This window comes from Papio anubis, chromosome 11 (genome assembly GCF_008728515.1).
Source record: "Papio anubis isolate 15944 chromosome 11, Panubis1.0, whole genome shotgun sequence".
Taxonomy (NCBI): Eukaryota; Metazoa; Chordata; class Mammalia; order Primates; family Cercopithecidae; genus Papio; species Papio anubis.
The window spans coordinates 32,614,293-32,640,998 of NC_044986.1; the positions used below are offsets into that span (position 1 = coordinate 32,614,293).

The 26,706-nt window shown below is 38.8% G+C and overlaps 1 protein-coding gene across 7 annotated transcripts in view; it reads right to left on the reverse strand.

Annotated features, from left to right (window-relative positions):
• Positions 1 to 26,706, reverse strand: part of SLF2 (SMC5-SMC6 complex localization factor 2) — a 63,443-nt gene that overhangs the window by 27,041 nt on the left and 9,696 nt on the right. For 4 of the 7 annotated variants that reach the window (XR_002524410.2, XM_021943596.2, XM_003904128.5 and 1 more), the window contains exons 1-10: positions 24,584 to 26,201; positions 21,794 to 21,837; positions 20,528 to 21,261; positions 19,405 to 19,462; positions 13,187 to 14,175; positions 12,150 to 12,220; positions 9,119 to 9,241; positions 8,553 to 8,720; positions 7,467 to 7,569; positions 837 to 912 (exon numbers count right to left, since the gene is read on the reverse strand). Coding sequence is in view for 6 of the 7 variants with exons in the window: in XM_021943596.2 (XP_021799288.2) it covers positions 837 to 912; positions 7,467 to 7,569; positions 8,553 to 8,720; positions 9,119 to 9,241; positions 12,150 to 12,220; positions 13,187 to 14,175; positions 19,405 to 19,462; positions 20,528 to 21,261; positions 21,794 to 21,837; positions 24,584 to 24,723 (2,506 nt within the window). In the remaining variant the exon portion in view is untranslated. The other 3 variants (XM_021943595.2, XM_021943597.2, XM_021943598.2) reach the window with 3 other exon arrangements.

Genomic DNA, 26,706 nt, shown 5'->3' on the forward strand with positions numbered 1-26,706 from the left:
ACTGGTAAAATCCCAACTATCAATAACACAGGAAGATTTTTTTATCATCTTCATTGCCTTTATAGTCCCAATCCCCAAGACAGATGAAACAGGTAAACCACCATGCTTCTTTTATTTTTAAGGGCTCTCAAAGATGAGAAAGCAAATGTTACACCTTTGCAGTGGATGCTTTCAATATGCCTTACTATATTATCAGTATAATACTGCTGCTTACTAATAAGCCAGTTAAACTTAGTTGGCTAAGTAAGTTTGGAACCATTTCCATTTATCAAGCAAAGTAAGCCATGATTTGGTAAATAGTAGGTGAGGGCTTCCACTTGCAAGATCTTATACTCTCTTCTCAATGCAAGTAGGAAAATTCAGATACTCATTGTTTAACTGAAGTTCCATTTCATTATTAAAGACTTTTGAGGTCGGGTGAGGTGGCTCATGCCTGTAATCCTAGCACTTTGGGAGGCCGAGGCGGGTAGATTGCCTGAGCTCAGGAGTTCAAGACCAGCCTGGGCAGCATGGTGAAACCCCGTCTCTACTAAAATACAAAACAATTAGCCGGGTGTAGTGGTATGTGCCTGTAGTCCCAGCTACTCAGGAAGCTGAGGCATGAGAATTGCTTGAACCAGGAAGGTGGGAGTTGCAGTGCTGAGATTGTGTCACTGCACGTTAGCCTGGGCGACAGCAAGATTCTGTCTCAAAAAAACAAAAAAATGACTTTTGATTAGAAAAATAATTTTATATTCTATATTTCCAAATATACTAACATTTAGCAATATGAAAGATACCATGTAAATAGCAACCAATAATGCACACTGTAAATCGCAGTAAGTTGATATACTTACCATTTCTAATAGTTATTTCCATCAGTGTACTTAAAATCTGCACTGACACAATACAGTCTGTATGAACTGACATCATCTGTCAAAAGCAGAGAAATGACAGGGTATTAAGAAGGAAGAAAACACAAACATTCATTATTTGCTAGGCACATATAAAGTTGCTTTATGTGGGCCAGGTGCAGCAGTTCATGCCTGTAATCCCAGCACTTTGTGAGGCTAAGGCGGGCGGATACCTTGAGCTTAGGGGTTTGAGACCAGCCTGTGCAAGATGGCGAAACCCCATCTCTACAAAAAATACAAAAATTAGCCAGGTGTGGTGGTGCACACCTGTAGTGGAGGATTGGTTGACACCAGGAGGTGGAGGTTGCAGTGAGCCATGATCGTGTCACAAAAATAAAAAATAAAATAAAGGCATTTTATGTGCATTTAAGACTAATGATAGCCTTGTGAAGTGGTACTCATTACACATATGAGCAAATAGATTCAGAGAGATTAAATATTCTGCCCAACTGATATAAATGATATGTGGAGAATGTGGAGTTTAATTCTAAAGTCAGAGCTCTTTACATTCTAACATGCTGCTTTTGTTTTTTACAACTGTCATTTATAATTAGACAAAACATTTGAAACTATCAAAAAATGTCTTTTTAGTAAACAGCATGACATGAAACCAAAAAACCATAAAGGAAAAGGCTGCAGGCAAATCAAACCACAAATTAGTAAGATACGAATATACAAAATAATATACCAACATAGTTTTTCAAAGATGCTCAATATCACTAGATCAAAGAGATGTAATAAAAATAGTAAGATATCACTGATTGGCCAGGCCCAGTGGCTCACGTCTGTAATCCCAGCACTTTGGGAGGCCAAGGTGGGTGGGTCACGAGGTCAGGAGATCGAGACCATCCTAGCTAACATGGTGAAACCCTGTCTCTACTAAAAATAAAAAAAAAATTAGCCGGGTGGTGGCAGGCGCCTGTAGTCCCAGCTACTCGGGAGGCTGAAGCAGGAGAATGGAGTGAACCCGGGAGGCAGAGCTTGCAGTGAGATTGCGCCACTGTACTCCAGCCTGGGCGACTGAGCAAGACTCCGTCTCAAAAAAAAAAAAAAAAAAAAGATGTCACTGATTGACTTCTAAATTGGCAATGATCAAGAATACTGATACTACCCTGCATTCATAGGAGTACTGGAAAGGAGGAAAGTAGTCTTATGCCTCATGTGAGTGCAATTTGGTTAAAACTTTTAAACTAGGGCCAGCTGCAGTGTCTCACACCTGCAATCTCAGCACTTTGGAAGGCTGCAGTGGGAGGATCATTTGAGCCCAGGAGTTCAAGACTGGCCTGAGCAACATGGCAGGGCCCCACCTCTACAAGAAATTTTTTTAAATTAGCTGGGTGTGGTGGTGCATACCTATAGTCCCAGCTACTTGAGGGGCTGAGGCGGAAGTATCACTTGAACTCGGGAGGCTGAGGCTGCAGCAAGCAGTGATTCATACCACCGCACTCCAGCCTGCGTGGCAGAGCGAGACCCTGTCTCAAAAAAAAAAAAAAAAAAAAGCCCAAAAAATCCAAAACAACTAATTGGTAATATTTATACGAAGTTATTATTTTATTTTATACTTTCACCGAGTTAGTCTTTTTACATACACGAATTTAGATGCAAATAGCATGCCTGTAACGCCTTTTTACATACAGGAATTTAGAGACAAATAATATATCTTTGTTTTTTTTGAGACGGAGTCTCACTCTGTCGCCCAGGCTGGAGTGCAGCGGTGCAACCTCGGCTGACTGCAACCTCTGCCTCCCAGGTTCAGACGATTCTCGTGCCTCCTCCTCCCAAGTAGTTGGGTCTACAGGCCTGTGCCACCATTAGGCTAGCTAATTTTTGTATTTTTAGTAGAGACTGGGTTTCTCCATGTTAATCAGGCTGGTCTTGAACTTCTGGTCTGAAGTGATCCACCCATCTCAGCCTCTCAAAGTGCTGGGATTACAGGCTTGAGCCACTGCACCTAACCTCTGATATAACTTTTTTTTTTTTTTTTTTTTTGAGACGGAGTCTCGCACTGTCACCCAGGCTGGAGTGCAGTGGCGCGATCTTGGCTCACTGCAATCTCCACCTCCTAGGTTCAAGTGATTCTCCTGCCTCAGTCTCCCAAGTAGCTGGGATTACAGGCACCCACCACCATGCCTGGATAATTTTTTGTATTTTCAGTAGAGACTGGGTTTCACTATGTTGGCCAGGGTGGTCTCAAACTCCTGACCTCGTCATCCGCCTGCCTTGGCCTTCCAAAGTGCTGGGATTACAGATGTGAGTCACCACGCCCAGCCTGACACTTTTTACAAGACAATTTTTTGGGAACAAAAATCTCAAGTTTAAAAAATTTTTAAATCATTTAACAAGGTAATTTTATAGTGGATTTGTAGACGAACACATATTGTATTTCTACTGTTATCTTTTTCATTTGCTTAGAAGCCATAGATTATAATACATTTAAATTTAAAGTGTAGCCGGGTGCAGTGGCTCACGTCTGTAATCCCAGCACTCTGGGAGGCTGAGGCGGGCAGATCATGAGGTCAGGAGATGGAGACCATCCTAACTAACATGGCGAAACCCCGTCTCTACTAAAAATATTTAAAAAAAAAATTAACCGGGCGTGGTGGCAGGCGCTTGTAGTCCCAGCTACTTGGGAGGCTGAGGCAGGAGAATGGCATGAACTCGGGAGGCGGAGGTTGCAGTGAGGTGAGATTGCACCACTGCACTCCAGCCCAGCCTGGACAACAGAGCGAGACTCCATCTCAAAAAAAAAAAAAAAAGATTTACAATGTAAGGGGTTGCCAGGTGCAGTGGCTCACACCTGTAATCCCAGCACTTTGGGAGGCCAAGGCAGGCAGATCACTTGAGGTCATGAGTTTGAGAGCAGCCTGGCCATCGTGATGAAACCCCATCTCTACTAAAAATACAAAAAAAAAAAAAAAAAAAAAAAATTAGCCCGGCATGGTGGTGGGTGCCTGTAATCCCAGCTACTTGAGAGGCAGAGGCAGGAGAATCGCTTGGATCTGGGATGTGGAGGTTGCAGTGAGCCGAGATTGCGCCACTGCGGCACTTCAGCCTGGGAGATCAAGCGAGACTCTGTCTTAAAAATAAATAAATAAAATAAAATAAAATAAAAATGTAAAGAGTAACCTGAACTCTACTTTCAATCAGTCATATGGCCTGTCATTCTGAACACAATCTATGTGGAAAAAAAACTTCTGCTATGCAGATGTTTGTGCTGTTAAGCTCTGCCACTAGGAGGCAACACCATTCACAAACATGTTACACATAGGACAAGGTTTCTAACAGTCTTTTTGTGGTGGGTGAAAAATTCCAGGGCGGGAAATACATTGATTTCAGATAAGTAAATGTGTAAAGGAGTATATACAGCAATCTAATGTCTATCAGTTGAGACTGAGTTAAATAAATCATGGTATAGCCTAACAAAGGAATACTATGAAGCCAATGAAAAGGACAACATATCAATACTCTGAGATGAAATGCTCAATAATTTACTGCTATCTGAAATAAACAAGTTATACGAAATATTCACATGTTCTGTTTATGTTAAGTTACATGGCAATTTTTGAATGCAGAGAATATTCTAGAAAACACTGACTAAAATGTAACAGCTCCAGAAATTAGGACTTGGGAGGAGTTCAGCCTTCTTATTCTAATTAAAAAAAATTTAAATTGTTCACTCAAAACAGATTCTGACAGAAACTTCTTTTTAAAAATATTTCAGGCTGGGTGCGGCGGCTCACACCTGTAGTCCCATAACTTTGGGAGGCCGAGGTGGGGGGATCACTTAAGGCCAGGAATTCAAGGCCAGCCTGGCCAACATGGTGAAACCCCGTCTCTACTAAAAATACAAAACTTAGCCAGGTGTGGTGGCACAGGCCTGTAATCCCAGCTACTTGAGAGGCTGAGGCAGGAGAATCGCTTGAACCCAGGAGGTGGAAGTTGCAGTGAGCAGAGATCACACCACTGCACTCCAGCCTGGGCGACCGAGTGAGACTGTCTCTCAAAAATAAACAAACAAATAAATAACAAATAAATAAATAAATTTTAATCTCCTTTCCATTTTACTCGAAATTTTCACAATCAAACCTGAATTCCTTTTGAAAATCGCTAAAAAAAATAAGTTCTAACCTTTTTCTGGTCTACTACATTTAGATACTCATGATAAAATCACAAAAATGCAAGGACTTTAATTACATTTTAACAATTAAACTTACAAAATACTAGTTAGGAGTATAGCATTAAAATGAATTGACATAATTTCTAAAAATACTTACAAGTTGGTAAATCCTCCCATGATGAAAATTGACTTGGAATCAAAAAAGGAGAAATGAGACAAAGTGTCTTACACAGAGAAAGTGTTTACTGAATGATTAGTCTGGTTTTCAGAAAATAAATATGAAATTTATTAAAAAACTGCTTAAATGAAGGTATGCTTGTATGTCATAATTAGGGTTTGAATGGCTATAATGATGGACACACATCAACAAGAGGCAAATTAACATAGATAAATGCAAAGTCTTACTCAGAGGTTTAAGAAACGATATATACAATTAGAGAATAATGAAGCCCCGGCACAACAGTAAATGAAGTTTTTCTTTTTTTTTTTTTGAAATGGGGTCTTGCTCTGTTGCCCAGGCTGGAGTACGGTGCATGATTAGTTTTGAACTGTAAGAAGTAGAAATTTGTAGGTTTCTTCAGATAGGCAAGAGTCTCACTGAAAACTGCTGGTAAGACAGACCTTATCTGGAGCATGTGTCCACATATTTTCGCTGGAGGCAGTGAGGGAACACTTCAGGAGTGACATTGACAAGCTACTCCTTTACTTGGATCTTGCCTTAACAGCAAGACCTTCAACTACTTTACACTTTAAAAAAGCAAACTTTTTCTCTCACCCTGGTACTCTCTGTATCCACCTTACCCTACGTTTTCTTCATAGCACTTATCCAACATAATACACTTATAAATGTGTACACACACACTTGTTTATTGTCTGTCTCCTCTATATTATATCATGTGGGCTTCATGAGATCAGAGACACTGATTTTTTCATTGCTGTTCTCTCCAGTGCCTGGCACAGCTGGCACTCAAAATGCCAACTATATAAAACAACGAATGAAAGGCTGTACTGGAATATCTCTCCAGTTCTCACTAAATACGAGATTTCTTGATGCTATCATAAAACCCAGAGGAGAACTCCATGTTTTCCCACTTTTCACTTTATATATAGCTGCAGTTCTTTGATAACATTGATACTTTTTTCCTTTTTGTTATAGGATTTCCAGGGCACTCACTTATTGTAAAGGACTCTTTTATACTACGATTCCTTTTTCCTGAATGTATATTTTTCACACATTTAGGATTTTATTAAAGTAGAATACTCAGTAACCTGAGAATAATTTTTTTTTTTTTTTTTTTTTAAACAGATGTGGTCTTGCTATGTTACCCAGGCTGGTCTTGAACTAGCAATCCTCCTGCCTTGGTATCTCAAAGTGCTAGAATTACAGGCATGAGCCACTGCCAAGAATAACTTGTCATTCATAATCATTCTTGTCTTTGGAAGAAAGATAATTCCAATCTAACTGGGTAGTTACTATAGCACTCGTTGACACAGAAGCTATTATACAGGAAAAAGCCCCTTCCATGCTCTCCCATACAAATGTTTTTTGGAGACAGAGTCTCACTCTGTCCCCCAGGCTGGAGTGTAATGGTGCGATCTTGGCTCACTGTAAACTTCACCTCCTGGGTTCAGCAATTCTCCTGCCTCAGCCTCCTGAGTAGCTGGGATTACAGGTGCTCACTACCACACCTGGCTAATTTTTTGTATTTTTAGTAGAGACAGGGTTTCACCATGTTGGCCAGGCTGATCTCCAACTCCTGACCTCGTGATCCGCCCGCCTCGGCCTCCCAAAGTGCTGGGATTACAGGCCTTAGCCACTGCGCCCGGGTGATACAAATGTCAAGAGTAAGAAACTTCTACATTAATCTGCATGAAGGTCCAAAGTATCTAGAGTAATACCAGAACTCTATACATAGCATCAAAGATACCACTGATTTTTAAAAAGTTACCAATTGAATTAACTTTGTGGAATTATCATATCTTAAATTTATGATAATTATTTAAGTGGATTTAAGCGTTAAATATGAATGGGGAAAAGAATCAGTTGGATTTGCATCCAAAAAAACCATATATACGAATGGGGAAATATTAGTATACAATTAAAATTCTGAAAATGTATACAGGTACCACCATAAACATGAAAAAAACGTTAAAAAGAAATTTAGGTATGTAAGCATTAGACAATCCCTTCTAAAACTAACTATAATAGTGATTTATCACTGTGATGAAGGGTTCAGGTACAACTAACACTGACTGTCCTGTACAACTATCTACACTATCACTTCCTTTATAATCTCTTTACATTGACTCTTTTTGCCACATTCTAAGTCACTGACATCATGGATGTGCTACATTAATTTTTTTCTGCAGTAATGTACAAATAAAATTATATTTAAAAGTTTTTGACTTGGAAATATAGTAGGAGGCAACTATAACCCTCCAAACATTCCTCTTACCCGAAATAGCCACTTTAACACAGGGACAGGACACTGGACATAGTGATAAGCAGATGTAAGGAAACCTTGTGTTGTCAAAAAAATCTGATCTGTTTTTCCCGATCTGAAAAAATAAAGTAAAATCAACATGACTATTAACTTCATGGCAAAATACTTCTACTATCACCACCACCACCATCACATCTGACATAATGAGAGAAATGAGCAAGCAAATCATCTTCAGTCCATGGAGGTGGACTCTACACAAATATGAATGAGTTACTCATAAAATAAATTGAATTGATGGCCTAAAGCTGATCCAATCTGTTGGCTAGGCTCCATATTTAACTGGTAGACAAAGCTATATTTGCTGGTAGTGTTGAGAGACAGCCTATCAAGTCTAAGACTGGGGAAGTACTTTAAAAAATTGGCAGCAAAACTGATGTGATCTCTCTAGAGCTGAGATATCATGCACTGAGAGAAATTAGATCAGTTTGGGCATTGTGGTGGAGATTACTAGCTGCACATCCCAGCTCTATTTTTCCCTCTCTTCTTGGTAACTGAACCCTGATTTGTAGCTGCGAACACTAGCTGCCTGAAATAAACATCACACTCTGGCTTCCCTTGTGGCCAAGTGTGGCCATATTGACTAAGTTCTATTCAACTAACTTAGAGTGTGTGGAAATGCTATGTGGAATTTCTGGGAACTTGAACTAAAGGATGGAGCTCTAATAGCACCCGAAGCTAGGTGCTAAGAATGCTGGAGAAGAAAGATTATATGGTAAAACTGGCACTCCAGCCCTGGACTTGCTACTTTTATACTTCTTTCAAATACACTTCTTGTTTAAACCACTATTATTTTGACAGTCACTGTTATTATATACTGATCTCAATCCTAATTAATAAAGGCATGCGATGTGTCAAACAACTATCCTACACTGCTTCCTATAATTAAAGAAGAAAACATAAAGATCACTAGTAATAAGAGGATTAGGAAACTTAATAGGTCATAATAGAAATTAACCTTTTAGAAGATTATATGAGTCAGAAGTGTTTTAGAGTAATTTTTTATACATATAAAAGTAAAATGTCTATTTTTCTACTTACTTAAGAATAAGTTTTTCTACAGCACTTTGTCCAATAAAACCAGAGTCTCTTAAATCCAAGGTATACTGATTGAAAATTTTTCCAGAATTGAGGAAATTAAATATTTCTTCACCTGGATGATGATCAGGAATAGCATCAATTGTAACTGAAAATTTCTTTAGAAATTCCCTGAAACATAAAAACAAGTCAATCAATACCAAATTGTTACACTACATATACTTTTGTATTTAAAAGCTGGGTGCAAAGAAAACTATTTTTTTAAACCAATGTTAATCCCAAATTAGAAGACTAGCATGAGAAAAGTATGCTTTGCTTCTTCCACTTTTTGTAGCTGTTAGTCAAAAGCCACTAAATGTGTCTACGTGAAAAGAAACAATAACCAGGAGGAAAGATAAAAGATGAAACTTGGTCCTAACATTTGCCTTTCAAACCCATCACAGACAGATTAGAAACCTATCATAAATTATTCACTAACAGCCATCGATGGCCCATTTATTTTACAAAAACAAAACCAAAACAATGTAAAAACTTTAATAGGGTAAAATACATTATGAAAAATGCTATACCTGTGCTCTTCTAAGAGGCCATCTTCATCATCTGTACTGTCTTCTTCTCCAATTCTGATTGGGGATTTAATGCCTCGGCCTTGCCTTATGTCTTCTTGTAGTTGCTTCTGCAGTTCATCTAGCCTGAGAATTGGAAAGAATGTTATAACAGTTTACTCTAAGAATATTAAAAAACAGTCTTCAGTTTATATCTAAAAGCAGCACAAAGAAAACCCTTATTAAGTACCCTGGTATATGACAAATTTTGTTATACTATAGGTCAAATTATGTCTCCCAAATACATCATGATGTACAATTTTCATGAAAACAGATATATTTTAGGTGCTAGGTTTTTACCCAGTTACCAGTGTGGCATTAGAATAGTGTTCCATTGCATAAAAGACTTGAGGATTTCCATAAAGCTAGAACTTCAAGAATGATCTGTCCAAACCACTTACAGAATGGGGAAAAACCCTGGTAAGTTAACTAGGCTTTCTAGCAGTAGTTGTCACTGTCATCATCATCACAACACCTAACACTTACCAAGCACTTAATATGTGACAGGCACTGTACTAAGGGCTTTACATATTAATTCTTTTAACCCTCACAACAACCCCATGTAGTAGTTTATACACCTTTTATAGATAAGAAAACTGACATTAGAAAAGCAAAGTAACTTGCAAGAGCTTGTAATGCAAGAATGTGGGATTCATAGCCAGAGAGTCTAGCTCCAGAGTCCTTGCTTATACTGCCTCTCCCAGATTAAGTTATTTTAAACAAGGTTCTTACCCCAGCCACAAACAGTGGATAAGTACAGCTGAAGAGTAAATAACTAGTAAATGTACTGTTCTATCGTTACAGAAAAGGGTCAATCATTCGATTAAACTAGTACCCCTATCTTTCATTTGTGAAGTGCTCGATTTTAAAGGAGGAACTTCAGATTCCATATCACAGATCACAAGAATTCATGAAATATTTAAAGAATTTTACAATACAGGCAAGTTCTCTAATTAAATTCAGAAAGGAGGAAGCTTTTGAACTACTAATCATCTGAAAAATTCCTAAAGTTAGTTACTTGGTTATCAAATTTGAGATATGTAGCACATACCAACTTCTATGTAATCAAGTCAGCTAAGCTGTTAGTGAAGTTCTCCAGGGTATGTTCAAGGACATTCCTTGAATTAACAAGGAATATATTTTTCCCCTCTTACTAGCAAAACCTGTCCATAATTAGTCACATAAATTTCATTAAGATCATTATGATTCTCAACTTTTTGATCTCTCTCTCATGTGTGTGTGTGGTGGGCGGAGGGTGCGGGGAGAGCGGTGTTCATCATCATTCTAAACTTTTTCCTCAAAAGAGTAACTTGATAGAAATATTTCAGAAAATTCTACCTGTGTGAACCCCCCCATCCACCAAACAACCCAATTAAAAACAGGCAAAGAACCTGAAAAGACATTTCTCCACTTGTATAACAAATGGCCAATAAACACATGAAAATATGTTAACATCATTAGTCATTAGGGAAGGCAAACCAAACAATAAGGAGATACCACTTTACTATTAGGATGGCTATTACCAAAACAAACAAACAAAAAACATAGAAAAAAATAATGTGTTGGCAAAGATGTGGAGAAACTGGAACCCTTGTTCACTGTTGGTGCAGATGTGCAATGGTGCAGCCATTGTGGAAAACAGTGTGGCGGTACCTTAAAAAATTAAATGGAATTACCATATAATCCAGTAAGTCCACTTATGTGTATACATGCCCAACAGAATTTAAAGGAGAGACCTGAAGAGAGATTTGTATACCCATGTTCATAGCAGCATTATTCACAGTAGCCAAAAAGTGGAAGCAATCCAAAGGTCCACTGACAGATGACTAAAGAAAATGTGTTATAGACATAATACAATGGAATTATCAGCTTTAAAAAGAATGGAAATTCTGACACATGCTACAATATGAATGAACTCTGAAGACACTGCCCTAAATGAAATAAGACAGTCATAAAAGGACAAATATAATATCACTTACATGAGGTACCTAAAACAGTCAATTTCATAGAGACAAAGTAGAAGGGTAGTTGCTGAGGGTGGGAGGAAGGGGAGAATGGGGAGTTATTGTTTAATGGATATGGAGTTTCAGTTTGGAACAATGAAAAAGTTCTGAAGCTAGATGGTGGTAATGGTTGCACAACATATAAATGTACTTAATTTTTACATGTACACTGAACTGTACATGTAAAAATGGTTAAAATGGTAAATTTTATATGTATTTTCCATTAAAAAAAACACAAAAAATTCTACCCCCACTTTCGATCTAGAATTTCAGCTATCAGATACTAGTTGTAATAAACAGAAAGGAATTTATATTATTAGTTACTCCAGTATACTATAAAAACCTGGATCTTTTGATCTAGTCTATGAAGAAGAGAGCCCGTCTTACTCCTTTTTTTTTTCCTTTTTTTGAGACAGGGTCTTATTCTGCCACCCAGACTGGAGTGCAGTGACTCAATCACAGCTCACTGCAGCCTTGACGTCCTTGGGCTCAGGTGATCCTCCCACCTCGGCCTATTGAGTAGCTGGGACCAGAGGCATGTGGCACCATGACTGGCTAATTTTTGTATTTTTTGTAGAGATGGGGTTTCACCATGTTGCCCAGGCTGGTCTCAAACTCCTGGGCTCAAGAGATCCGCTTGCTTTGGCCTCCTAAAGTATTGGATTACAGGCATGAGCCACCATACCAGGCCTCTTTTTTTCATTTGAGACTGGGTCTCACTCTGCCACCCAGGCTGGAGTGAAGTGGCGCCATCACTGCTCACCACAGCCTTGAATTCCTGGGCTCAAGTAATCTTGCCTGTCTCCCAAAGTGCTGTGATTATAGGCATGAGCCACTGTGTCCAGCCAACATATCTTATTCTAACACAGTTGACAACAGAGTCCAAAATGCATGCTAATTTCTCACGATTTTTTAAAAAAGGTAAATTAAAAGTAAGCCACACAAACAAGCAGAATGTTAAATTTAGCAAATGAATCTTTATGCTAACGAACCTTTGTGTGTCTTCCATTTCCTTCACTAGACGCTCTAAGGTATTTGTGTAAGTTCCAGGATGAACATGTTCCTAAAATAAGAAAATTTAGAAACACTTTACAACATGTCTTAGTAGAAGAACTGGGATGTTTTAAGTAATTAAGGGTATGGAAGACTATTTTCTATTTCAATAATCTGGGCCAGGATAAAACCTTTCTTAAAGGATAATTTTCACCATCATGCTTTAAATTCAGTATTTTGCACTGCAGACAAATTGATTTTACTACCTATTAGGAAAGGCAGTACTTATAAAACCCTGCTAACTTTGAGATGTGACTGCAAACACTCAAGGACTCTGTGGCTACCCTGTCTTTACTTTTAAATTCTATTTTAGTAGAATCAAACTACTAATTTTTAGGTGTTACCATGGAATATTAACACCTTCCCCACCAAATTTTACAGACATCTTAGAATTTAATTCAGCTTATTCCCAAGATAGAATGAAGCACTTTATAAATAAAATTGCACACCACAATCAACAACATTTCTACACACTACCTTCATTTACAGATGTGGTCTCCAAAGCAGGGGGTGTGCAAGGTGATCCATTGGGGTGCAGGAAGAAAATAATAGAACTTCTATTTATATGGAACTTCTATAGAGACTCCAGTAGAACTTAGTCTATAGTAACTTCTACGTAACTTCTATAGGAAAATACTTATTTTTCTCTTCTTCCTTTTAAATTCTGTTTTTGCATATGCTTTAGAAAGTACATAGTATCATAGTGGTACATGTAATCTAAAGGTATACATATATGTCGGGGTACATGCTCAAAAATTGTTTTTACTAATAAAAGTGTGTGTGATCAAAAGAGTTTGGAGACCACTGACTTAACAGTAATAAAACTGAAGATATGGAAACTCATTTACCAAACAAGAATTATTCCATTTTCAGTCCAATTATAACACTAAATTTTAAAGTAAGTTCCAATAATCCACCCCTTTCACTAATCATCTTTCCCTCTTCAAGTAAAGATAAATGTGACAGAACTACTTACTGTGTAGTCTGATGACTGAGATCTAAGCCCCTTGGAAAGAGCAGGAGGCTTTCCTGTAGTTGCAGGAGTCTGATTGAAGTTCAAAGCCATGATTTCTTCCAGTGACTTTAATGTTTCCTCTTCCTCATCACTGTCTAGGTTGTAACCTAAACTTTCTTCATCACTATCAAAATCACCCCTTAGTTTTCGTTTCAGTGCACTGCTACCTGCATTGGAATTTCCTGAACTCTCTCTTTCTGAAGGGGCTTTATCTGAAGGTGCTGCAGGGCTTGGGACACATGGCACAACTTCCAAAGCAGCAGGGGGAGACTTTGTAGGAGTGCCATATTCTGAGCGCAAAGGTCCCCCAGAAATTTTCCCTGAAGATACATTAGAATCAGCCTTATTAGTCTTTGCTTTGTGTTCCTTGTGTTTGGTGGATTCTGTAGAATGCCCAGAACATTCTTTAGATGAGGAACGCTCTTTATCTCTTTTAGAAACTGGAAGAGTACAATTTTTAGCATTTAATGGTACTAGAGAGGAACCAGCACTTGGAACATGGGAAAGTAAAGGTAGTTTTGTCTCCTTCTCCTTTGTCATGGAGCTAGTGGTTTTATTTTTCTGAGGGTTGCTAGCTTTTTTAATTGCAGACTTTTCCTGAGGTAAAGGTAAGTGGGGTTTCTGCATCTTAGTCTCCTTGGCACCTGCCACTCGGATTTGGTCACTATTCCTGGTAGAATGGTGGCTAGAATTTGAAGGTGCTAAGCCTGCAGAAGAGCGATCAGTTTCATCATTCGGTTCCTTGGATATATCTTCTAAGCGTAACACATCACCAGGTGTCTTCAGTGCAATATGTTTTATAAATTTTTCTTTCTGATGTGGTCCATCAGGACGCTTTTCAAGGAAGGACTCTTTTGCTTTTGGTATCATAGATTCTCTTGTGCTTTTCAGATCTGAGTCCACAGAGTTCCTTTTTCTTTTTTCAGGGAATTTATTCTGCTTAGCGCCTGCTAAAATTTAATTTTTCTTAGATTAGTGAAAAATATACTTTCCAACTTTAATAAAGTTTATTCAGTGAGTGTCTAGAATGTTTAAAATTCTAAGTATTAAGGCTGAGATTAGTCACCATGTATGGAATGCAGAAAAAGAGTTAATGTTATTTATCAACTGGATAAATACTGGTGTCCAAGAAATTTAAAGCTAATGACAAATGCTCATTTTTAATTCCAAAGCTATGAAAAGTTTACCACCTTAACAGAATTAAAGATGCCACTCCCTAAAACAAACGACTGTATATTGGTACCAAGTTAAGGATTCCATAGGCACTTTTGGAAATTCTTTTAGACCTAGGACAACCTGGTTGCAGAAATGTAACACTTCTACATTTAAATGTATAGTACTTTAAAACACATATAGGATAAGCAGTTGAAGGCAGATAAATATTAATCTCTCATTAAAAAAAAAAAATCACAGTGTGTCCCAATGCAGTATGACTGGTGTACTTACAAAAGGGAAAATTTGGAGACAAAGACAGACATGCACAGAAGGAATACAAAGTGAAAATACACAAGGAAAAGATGCTGTGTGACTGGAGTGATGCAGCTCTAAGTCAAGAAATGTCAAAGATTGCAGGCAAAAGCCAGAAGCTAGAAGAGGTAAGGAAGTATTCTCCCCTAGAGTTGCCAGAGACATCATGGCCCTATTGATATCCTGATTTTAAACTTCTAGCTTCCAGAACTGTGAAACAATACTTTGTTGTTTTAAGACACCCTGGTTTTGGCACTTTGTTATGGCAGCCCTAGGAAACTAATGTAAGCTATGTTTATTATAGCCCCATCCTGAAGTACTTTAATAACCACATACATTTGAATGAACCAGTTTTTAAAAATTCGTATTGTGGGCTGAGTGCAGTGGGCCAAACCTGTAATCCCAGCATTTTGGGAGGCCGAGGTAGGCAGACCACTTGAGGTCAGGAGTTTGAGACCAGCCTGGCCAACATGGCGAAACCCTGTCTCTACTGAAAATACAAAAATCAGCCCGGCATGGTGGTGCGTGCCTGTACGCCCAGCTACTTGGGAGGCCAACGCAGGAGAATCGCTTGAACCTGGGAGGTGGAGGTTGGACTGAGCTGAGATGGCGCCACTGCACGCCAGCCTGGGCACCAGAGCGAGACTCCATTTAAAAAAAAAAAAAAATTCACTTTAACCTGGTGCAGTGGTGTGTGCCTATACAGTCCCAGCTACTCAGGAGGCTGAGGTGGTAAGATAACTTGAGCCCAGGAGTTCAAGACCAGCCTAAGTACCAAAGCAAGACTTCACCTCAAAAAAACAAAATAACAACAACAACAACAACAAAAATTCACTATTTATACAATTGGTTATCCCCAAACCAGATTTCCCTAAATCAAATTTTCTGCACATGGACAGATGTCTCCACTCCCCAAGAGTTTGCTTGAAAAACCCAAAATGGCTAGGCACAGTGGCTCATGCCTGTAATACCAGAACTTTGGGAGGCCAAGGTGGGAGTTCGTGAGCTCAGGCGAAACCCTGCCTCTACAAAAAGTACAACCCCATCAATCCCTTCTCTACTCAGAAAATTTCTTATCTTTTGGCCATGTCCAGTGGCTCATGCCTATAATCCCAGCACTTTGGGAGGCTTAGGCAGGAGGATCACTTGAGCTCAGCAGTTTGAGACCAGCTTAGGCAACATGGTGAAACACTGTCTCAACAAAAACTACAAAAATTAGCCGGGTGCGGTGGCATGTGCCTGTAGTCCCACCTACTTGGCAGGCTGAGGTGGGAGGACTGCTTGAGCCCCGTAAGGTTACAATGTGCTATAATTGTGCCACTGCACTCCAGCCTGGGCACCAGAGTGAGACCTTGTGTCAAAATAAGTAAAATAAAATAAAGCCCCCCAAAACCAAACTTGAGAGTTAAGCAGTTATGATTTGGATAGCTTGATCAATATACAATCTGAAAAATTCAATTTATAAAAATGAAATTAACTAATTAATTAACAAATGCCCTTATCTCTGTTCTTTTACAGATATCTCCCATTACTCGAGGAAATCATTCCAATCCATTCAGTTTTCCGGGGTTAAATGTCTTATAAAAAAGGACAGGGGTCACAGGATGAGAAATTAAATGACTAAACAAAAGAGAAGATTTGGGGTACTGATTACCACACTTTTAAGTATGAGATTACAAAAAATGAGCTACAGAGCTGCCAGTTTTGAGTTCTATTCCATTTTTCTAGAGAAGTCAGATAATTTAAATACAGCAAGAAATGAGGAGAAATTCCTGCTTTGCTCAGGAATTATCCAGGGTTGATCCAGGAGGAGACAAACACTGTTTGTAGAAGATGTTTAGGATAAGTCAGCTTATTACGAGGTTTCATCATCTAGAATTAGAGAAAAGTGAATTGGTACTGCAGGTAGGATCCCCTTTAGCAAGCTCTTCAGGTCAGGTGATTAATTGCAAAATGTTCATAATTATTTTTGTATCCTTTGTTCAGCCTGTACAGAATATTTGTTTTACAACTTTTCAAATATTTCAAATATACTAATACATAAAATATTCATATAAGAGAGAGATTGAGTTGGTAAAAAGAAAGGAGGGTGGCTCACCCCTGTAATCCCAGCACTTTGGGAGGCTGAGGCAGGAGGATTGCTTGAGCCCAGGAGTTCAATGCTGCGAGTGAATTATACTCGCACCACTGCACTCCAGCCTAGGAAACAGTGAGACTCCATCTTAAGCAAAAGGAGAAATCCAATGGCCATTAATAGGTGATTGGTTATTAATCAGTTATGAAATGTACGAGCAACGGATTAAATTTCACCTCAGAATTCAGCCAAAAGACAGGGCTCTAGAAGACCAAAGGGCCAAATGCCTATGCTAACATTACTTCTGAAATCCCTGAACTTGTATGTGATTAATGATTGCGTGATTACATACATCACCATGACAATTGATAAGTGTATTAACAAGATGAGCAAGACATACCATTTGGATTTTTATTTTTATTTTTATTTTTGAGACTGAGTACTTGCTCTGTCACCCAGGCTGGAGTGCAGTGGCACCATCTCCGCTCACTGCAACCTCCGCCTTCCAGGTTCAAGCAATTTTCCTGCCCTGGCCTCCTGAGTAGCTGGGATTACAGGCATGGGCACCATGCCCAGCTAATTTTTGTATTTTTAGTAGAGACGAGGTTTCACCATGTTGGCCAGGCTGGTCTCGAACTTCTGACCTCAGGTGATCCACCTGCATCGGCCTCCCAAAGTGCTGGGATTACAGGCATGAACCACCGTGCCTGGCCTGGATTTTTTAATAACTTTGCCATCAGACACAATAAGCATTCTTCATGCTATCTAGAGTGAAATAACCCCTTGTCCTTTATATGCTGAAATTCTGTTGATGTTAGTCAACTGAAGTATAAATGTATATTAAGAGTATAATGCTATAATTATTAGTGATTATGAAATACATGCAGAAATATTAGTAATAAAAACGTAAGTGAAGGCAACCATCATAAGTCAGCCTCTGAAAATATGTAGAAAGCATCTTTTCCAAGCAGTACTCAAAAACTTTGCTAGGTGGGATTATATAAATGAAACTTACACTTTAGCCACCATGAATGAAATTTGCAAATCCAGGAAATCAAAAGTTTTTAAAATCTTAAGTCAGAGAAAAAAGAAAAGGAATAATGTGGTGGCCACACCACCAGTAGCAGCCCCTTATATAAAATAATATTTTGTTCTTCCATTAACTTTGGTGCAAAGTAATCATGTATTTAGTATTAAAAATGTGCAATACAGTGAGTGAAGAAGCAATCTCCTGGCTGAGAAATTCCTGTTCTTGTACAATAATGTCAAAATTCATTAAAATTTGGTCATAAAATCAGCAACATTATAAAAATTAAATAAACAAAAAACACATAAAACTTTATACTTATTCCTGTATCCTAGAAGTTCCTTCTATTGAAGATTGATTTTACTAGTTGAGGGTGCTTGGTCAAAATGCAATGTACCTCTAAAATACAAATAAAATGAAGGAGTAGATGAAACCTGAAGGAAGAGTTAGAACTGTCTCTCTGTACTTCTGCTTTTCCATCTCTAAAAGTAAACCACCATAATAAAGTTATAAGGTTCAAATGAATTAAAAGCACATAAAATGGCATAGCACGCAGTAGGTACTCAATGAAAGTCAGCTATTATTATGTCCAATGTATCTTACTGAATGTGGGAATCTCCCTGTTTTTCAAAGTGTATAACCATATCAGGAAAAAAATCTGATACACTAGACTATTAACTGTTGTTAGTTATGGAGACCTTTCATTTCTTGTTGCAAACTTCTGCAGTGTTTGTGCTTGAATCTTCTATTTTCTAGTTTTAAAAAACGATAAAATGTACTGAATTAACAGTAGGCTTATTATTTTATTTTTTTTCAATCATTAGATGCTAAAAGTACAAACTAATGTCATGTAGATATCCTTGAAATTTAACATTAAAAAGGGATCCTTGTATTTGAAATATTAGAGAACACTGCTTTTTATCACGGTAACAGTTTCAACCTTATACAAAGCATCTTCAACATAATACCAAGACCTCAGTCTACAATTCCAAGATTATAAGATTATGTTTCCTTGATGTAGCCAAGGATTCAGGAGACAACACTGAATACCAGTATGAGAAACATACTGTTAGGAACTCCTGAAGAAGGCAGAGAAGATTCAAGACAGATTATAAATTATACATACTAGGTCAGGCATGGTGGCTCATACCTGTAATCCTAGCACTTTGGGAGACCAAGGCAGGAGAATCACTTGAGCCCAGGAGTTTGAGATTATCCTGGGCAACATGGCGAAACCTCGTCTCTACAAAAATACAAGAAATTAACCAGGCATAGTGGCCCACATCTGTAGTCCCAGCTACTCAGCAAGCTGAGGTAGGAGAATCATTTGAACCCAGGAGGTCAAGGCTTGCAGTGAGTCGTGATGATGCCACTGCATCCCATTCTGGGTGACAAAGAATAAGACCCTGTCTCAAAAACAAACCCAAATCTTAAGTACTAGATTCAGGGACTATTCTTTTTTATTATGATTTTACCAAACTCTTAAGTAATATGAGACACTGAATTCATCCCCAAGAAGGGAACTGCATATTTAAACAAATTTGTTTTAAAAAGCAGTGCCATTAAAATGGAAATTTATTTAGAAATTCATAAATTTAATTTTGATTCTACCTGAAGTAGGTTCCCATGAATCAGAAGAGGATCTTTTTCTTGAGAGATGTTCATTTTCCTATGAGCACAATGAGATAAAATTAATTAAGTGTTGGGAACAGCAAAGAATGTGAAGGCATTCTTCCTAACATTTAAACACAAATTTCTAGATTGAATAAGGCAAGCACCCACATTTGGAGGCAAAGCCTAATGTCTATAATAAAATAAAGATCTTAAGGTTTTTATCATAAAAATTAAGGGCATTTGTATCATAAAAATGGAAAAATATCATAAAAATGAAGTCAGTTTTCATAATGCTGATTTATTTATGTCAATAATTCAAGAATAATATTATATTAGAACAGTGTATTTTTGAGATAAGGTCTTGCTCTGTCACCCAGGCTGCAGTGCAAGCTCACTGCAACCTTAATCTCCTGCGCTCAAGCGAGCCTCCCACCTTAGCCTCCTAAGTAGCTAGGACAACAGGCACATGCCACCATGACTGGTTATTTATTTATTTATTTTTAGTAGAGCCAAGGTCTCGCTACGTCGCTCCGGCTGGTCTCAAACTCCTGAGCTCAAGCAATCCTTCCACCTAGGCCTCCCAAAGTGCAGGAAGCAGAAGGATCACTTGAGGCTAGCAGTTCAAGGCCAGCCTGGGCAGTATAGGGAGACCCTGTCTCTACAAAAAAATACAAAAATTAGTCAAATATGGTGGCATGTACCCGTAGTCTCAGCTACTTGGGAAGCTGAGGTGAGAGCATCATTTGAGCCCAGGAGTTTGAGACTGCAATGAGACATGATCATGCCACAGCACTCCAGCATGAGTGACACAGCAAGACTGTTTACAAATAAACAAATAAGACTATACTTGCCTTAAAAAAAAAGAATGCTTACTTTTCTGACTAAAAAAGATCTTTGTTCCTGGTCTGAAAAAACTATGGATAAGAAACACTGCTTTACTGAGTTCGATGAAGGGCAACTGGAGGAAACCTAATGAAACCAGCTTCTACACAAACTGTGCATAAATATTTCCTTCAGGAAAGACATCAATGTGATGTAACAACTCTTAAATACTTTTAAATTTAGTATTCTAAATGTGATATAGCAGTAGCAATGCTAATTCAATAATTCTTACACATACCACATTTGACAGATTGTTCTTTCCAGGTATGACATCATTTTGTTTACTTGGTTCCTGCCTTGGTTTATATTTTCTTTCTATACTAGAAGATTTTAAGGAAAGATTGCTTGCTTCTGAGAAAGAATTTTCAGAGTTGATTCTCTGCTCCATTTGCTCCTTTCTCAACCTCTTTAGTTCTCGTTCTCTGCAGTAAGAAGCTAGTGACAACTGGAATTTAGCTCCCAGTGGGCTTTCTCCCGGGTGGTGCCTGGACAGGCTGCTCCTGCTGCTAAGACTTCTGGAGCTGTTCTTGAAGATGTCAGCTTCTGCTACTGTGGTCTGCTTTTTTGAGTCCGCATTGGTTTTGCCTCGATCTCTATCATTCTTCTCACTATTTTCATGAATGAATAGTGACTTCCTTCTTTCTGGGGATCGATGTTTTTTCTTTAGTGACTTCATCTCCTTTGGCAAGCGATATGAAGACGGAACATAGATATTTGTTCCTTTGGCTAAATATTTGGAGGCTAGTGACACACAAGGCCGACGTGACTCATGTATACCATGATCTTCATGATGCTCTTTAACACCTTTCATGAAAGCTTCTATAATAGGGCTCTTTTCTGGTGGCACCCTTTTGGGTTTAGATTTTTTTGGTGAGGATAGTTTCCTTTCAAACTGCTTTGTCCCAGTGATAGACAATCTACTTCCTCCATATTTGATGTTTGATTTTTGTGGTGAATCCAACATGTGTCTCTCTAAATAGCCAATGAAAACACATACAAATTGCATGTTACTAAAAGTAAAATATTTAACATTTCTCTAAATTATTAATGTTTAAAATATAAACTATACTAATGTTACCACAAAAATTTTCAAACCAACAACTTGGATAATGATACACACTTTATTGGGGGGTATAGGAGAAATTAAGACATGATTTATTTGTTAAAAGCCTTAGTTTCATAAAGCTCTCTTTTGGTACATCATATAACCTCCCTATGGCTCTATAAATTGCTGTATTAGATAATTAAAATAATATGTATTATGAACATTAAATTTTTGACTAGAATAAATTTTAAACGTAAGTAACATAACAGCAAAAAGACTCTCCTCATGATATTTAGAACTTCAGTTTATCCTTGTTAAAAAAAATACTGCATCTTCATTTTATTTCCAATTTTGAACACTACGTTTACTAAAACAGTTTAGAGTAGGTTTTAAAGTTGAATCTGTCTCTCTCCTCACCCCCAAATTAGCCCACAAAAAATGCTTTAACAGTGTACATACCTTGTTCTGAAGCTGGTTTGAAGAAATCTATAATTGACTGCTTCCTGAAAATAAAAGCATAATATGGCATCATATAAGCAAATATTAAAACTTCTATAATTCAGATTAAATGGAGAAAGTTAGATTTATAAAATAAAGGCTGGATTTCACTGTTTGGTTTAACTAATAAAGTTCTGACAACGGTAACAATGCTTTGCTAAACTGTTGATTTAAAAAACAGAAAATATAACGTATCACTTCCTATAGGAGTTCATTTATAAAAATACAACTGAGGTTTATGTTATTTACAGTACTTAAATAGGTAAGACTGGTGTGTAGACCCAAGGAATCAGTACAGAATGCTTCTTAAGACTGAAATGCTCACAGCTACATGGTAAAATGCAACATCTTGGGTATAAGCACATGAACCTACTTGTTCTCTGCAGACATTGATACAAAATAACTAATTAGTATCTAAGCACAGGGGTGTTTTAAAATTCAGAATAAAAAGCTAAAAAAAAAAAAACCCTCAATAGATGTATGCCAAATGAATAATGGGGATTATAAAAATGGAGTAAAACCTGAACAGACACTCATAACAAGAGTAGAACAGTAGATGGTAGAACGGCAATATGGGTGATTTGGCTGATCTAGGGCATCAGTTGAAGAGGACTTCGCTGGACAAAGGAAGAAAAGTACCAAACTTATGCTACCCTCTTTATACATTACTTTAAGATGCTAATCCAAGTAACAGCAGAAATTAGAATGAATTGTCACGACTAAATAGTTTCAAATTCTTAATTTTTTATCAAAGAATCCTTAAAATAGTTACAAAAATAACACATTGCTTGGGAAAAACACAAGGAGAAAAGGAAGAAAGTTAACAAGAATAACAAAAACCAAATTAATTTTTAAATTTCTGTACCCTAACGACTGGATTTCTCACTATCTGGTTTAACTAATCAAGTTCTGACATTGGCAATAATGCTAAAGTGAAATAGGAATCCATTATCAGAATTCACATTCTGATTTGTTCACTGTATTTAGAGGTGTCAGCTGCAAAAAGTGGGATGTTATGATATGCTGAGCAAAAAATTAACTTTCTGGTAAATTTTGCTAAAATGTATCATTTTACTGAAAGAGAATAAGCTATAGACTATTGATTTTCCTAAACATTCATCCACTATGAGGTTGGAATGCTCAGTGAAAACTCCAACAATTCAAGCTTCTTGAAGGTTACGCTTATTGTACACTTTACTGGTCACATTAGAAGAGCAATGCACATCTTTACTGGTTTACCAAGTCCATCATGCTTGTTTGAGATGTTGGTATAAAAGCTAAGTGCTTATGAGATGAATATGAGTGACAGGCTATGGAAGAATATATGCATTTGCTTACATAAATTACACTAGGCAAATTAACTCCACCAGAGTAAATGCTGGAGGTTCTGCAAAGAGGAGAAGGATGACGCCTTGTTATTGATTGAGGAGAAATGGGAAGGGACCCAGAAGCAGCGAATTTGTTGCAAACAACATCATTCTAAATGCATTTTACTAAATGTAACACTGTATCTCTTCCTTGAAATATTGGACCTCAGACTCCTCTTTGATTAATACACCAGAAAGAGAAAAAATGGTTTTGGGTAAAACATACAAGAAACCTGTAAAATAACCATGAATGTAACTTTCAAGAGGTAAGTTCTCTAAGTTCATATGCACACAAATGTCCACTGCTTATTTAACAACTGGCTAAAAAAAAAACACCACAATTATAACAGTTTCACAAACCCTTATCTGAACCTTCTGAGGCCAAATGTGTTTTAGAATTCTGAATTTATCAGATTTTAGGAAGCGGATAACTTGGATGTATTATGGAAAGTTCCCAGTGGGGTCTGGTGCTGCAACCTGTAATCAAACCCACTGATATTTCTCCAGCAAAACATGAATATTCACACTTAATGGGATAAAGACCACAAACAGCCTTACATTAGCTCTGGTCACGTCTGGCTGCCAAGTAAGATGTGGTGCCAAATTTACTGAAAACGTTTGGTTTTCATAGCTTTCTGGCTTTCAGAGTTAAGATAAGGGATTGCGGGCCTGTACCACAGTATTAGAACATGATTATTATTAAAACTTATTACAATTTAACTTAAAATAAAAGACAGTACCAAGTTCGTAGGGAATTTAAACATGTTTTATTGTCAGAGGATGTCATTAGATGAAACTCCCCATCTCATTACATAGCTCCCACAAAATCTTTACAAAAAAATTGGCCTCCTGGAGAGGCGTGAAGTTACTGAAAGAGAAAACACGTCACATTCCAAATCTGTAAGTTCTTTTAAGTATGAATTAGCGTGCACGCTGGACTACAAAGTAATTCGTGGAAGGGATTCCCTCATCACAGGTTACATAATTTCACCCACAACATAGAAAAGGTTTATATTACTAAACCACTAGCATCAGTAGAACTGACAAGGTACAGAAAACGACCTAAACATGCATTAAGCAGTTAGGGTCCCGGGTCAAGCTCTTGCAAAGGAAAAAAATCACGTTCTTTCTACCTAAGGCGGGTTCTCCGTAGCTGTCCAGGCTGGTGGTCACTAGACCAAGAACAGCTGCCCAGCTACAGAGAAGCAAACTCCAACTCCCAGAAGCCCCTGCGCGGAGGCGGGGCGGGGGTTTGCCAGGCCCCGAAACGCCAACGCCTGAGCTCGCGGAGGATGGCGGGAACTGGAAGAGCGGCGGTCTGCAGTCCTCCCCTCATACCCTTTCCCCCGCGACCCGGCCCCTTCTCAAGCCCTCTGCACGGTACCTGTCCCCAGGACTTTCTGTTCTCTTTCCCGCTGCAGCATGGGCGGTACTACCGGGTCTCAGATGGCAGCGCGGGGGCGACGACCCCGGGGCTGGGGATGAGGGGAAACCTGGCCTAGCGGGCATGCAGCGCCTTGTCATGTCGGCGCCGCTGGCGACGGCGGCATGAGCCGTGGCTGGAGAAGTTGGGTGCGTGGTTGCCGTCTTGCTGCTCGGACTCGGGGAGGCTGTCGGAGCAGAGGTGGGCGGCACCCCCTTCTCTCTTCATGGCGGTTCTCTCTTCGGAAGTGACTGCGGTGTGAGCGGGAAGGAACCTGAGGACCAGTAAGGGGCGGATCTTACTTCATGAGTCATGTCTTGATTGGTTGGCACGGTGGTCATTTCGGTGGTGGCGCAATAGGAAGCCGCAGCCTCTCTGGAGAAGGCGGGGCTTGGGGACGGGGGAGGAAGAAAACTCCCCCTCCCACCCCGTCACATGCACCGAGGGCGCGCGCCTCTGGTCCGGGCCGCCTCGGCCTTGGCGGGCGCGCGGGGGCGGAAAGGCGCGGGCAGCCGCTGGCGCTGCGGCAGCTGACGACACCCGCCTGGTTGAAGGCGAGGGGTGAGGGTTTGCTGAAGCAAACCCTAGCCTGGCAGCTGCCTTCGGTGAGGATGGCCAACATTTGGGCTTCCTGTGTCACACAATTGTGTCTCAGAAATCCCCAGCTGTTCATTACATTATCTCTTTAACATTTTAGGCCAAAGTGCCATAATACTGTCACAATTTCCTGGGGGATCTGCACAGCGCGATCCGAAGACTTGTCCATTCTATGAGGGTTCTTGTTGAGTGTCAGCGGTAGATTTTTTTTTCTCTTTAAGAAGAAGAAGAAAAAAACCCTCAAAAAACTCCGTTGGAATAAAGACAGTTTTTAATCCACAAAAGCATTTTGTTTCTCACGAGTTACCATGAAGTCTCTGCAGCTGGCTTTCTTAGCGATTTTTTAAAGGAACACAAGGTCAGCTTTCAATTTTCCATGTTAAGCGTGGGCAGCATAGATGAGTAAAAGCTGCCCTTAATCTCCAACCCTCCTTTGTAAAGGGCTTGTGCTCTGGAGGCTGTTAGCCATGGTTTTCCTTATAAACCGAGAGACTGGTCAGAGTATCTCTGAACCTCAGCCTCCACATCTGTAAAATGGGCATTTTACTCCCTTTTCTGGGTAATTGTAAACCATAATAGAATAAAGCAGTGTACACTGCACAGTTCAGATTCTCATATAACAGGTACTAAGCAAATTATAGTTCCCTCTTCTCCTCCAGATAGATTCTTACAGTGAATTTTACTTCTTACAAAATCTTCCAGAGACAGGTCAAATACTGTTGCAATAACTGTTAACCAAAATATCAGTTTCAAGATGTCCAAGCTTTAATTGACAGAGTTATTTAATCAGTTGGATGGAAAAAATCTTAAATGATATAAAATAATTTGGACAGGTCTTTCAAGTTTATTGTATAGAAATTGAACTGTTGGCCTGGTACAGTCACTCACGTCTGTAATCCCAGCAGTTTGGGAGGCCAAGGCAGGTGGATAGCTTGCGCCCAGGAGTTGGAGACTAGCCTGGGCAACATATCAAGACTCTGTCTCAAAAATAGATAAATTAATTGAAATTGAACTGTTTTGGTCACTAAGCATGCCTGACTGACTCCAGGTTCACCTCCTTTTCCCTTCCCCTTTAGTCCCCAGGAGGAAGAATTAATAAGGAATAAAGTGGTCAAAAAGCTGGCAAAGTAGAGGGTCAAAGGTAAACAGTGAACATACAGGTCTCACGTTCACCCCAAAAGCACGTTTGTACAGCTGTATACTAGGCAGTGGTGGTGGAAGAATGGAAGTGCCAAAATAGAGGGTACTTTTCTGCTCCTAATAGCTGAGAAGAGGTTTTTTACATAAAAAACATAATAGATGCTCAAAATGTGTTGAATGACTTATACATTTCCTTTTACATGTATTATTTCCTATCTCTTGATTTAGTACTTTCTGTTGGATGTTTTTACACTGGGAAATTTCTGTACTATAACAGAGCACATCTACAAAACATTTAATCCGATTCATTTCATTGCATGCCTAATCGATAAAGAGTAATGCATAAA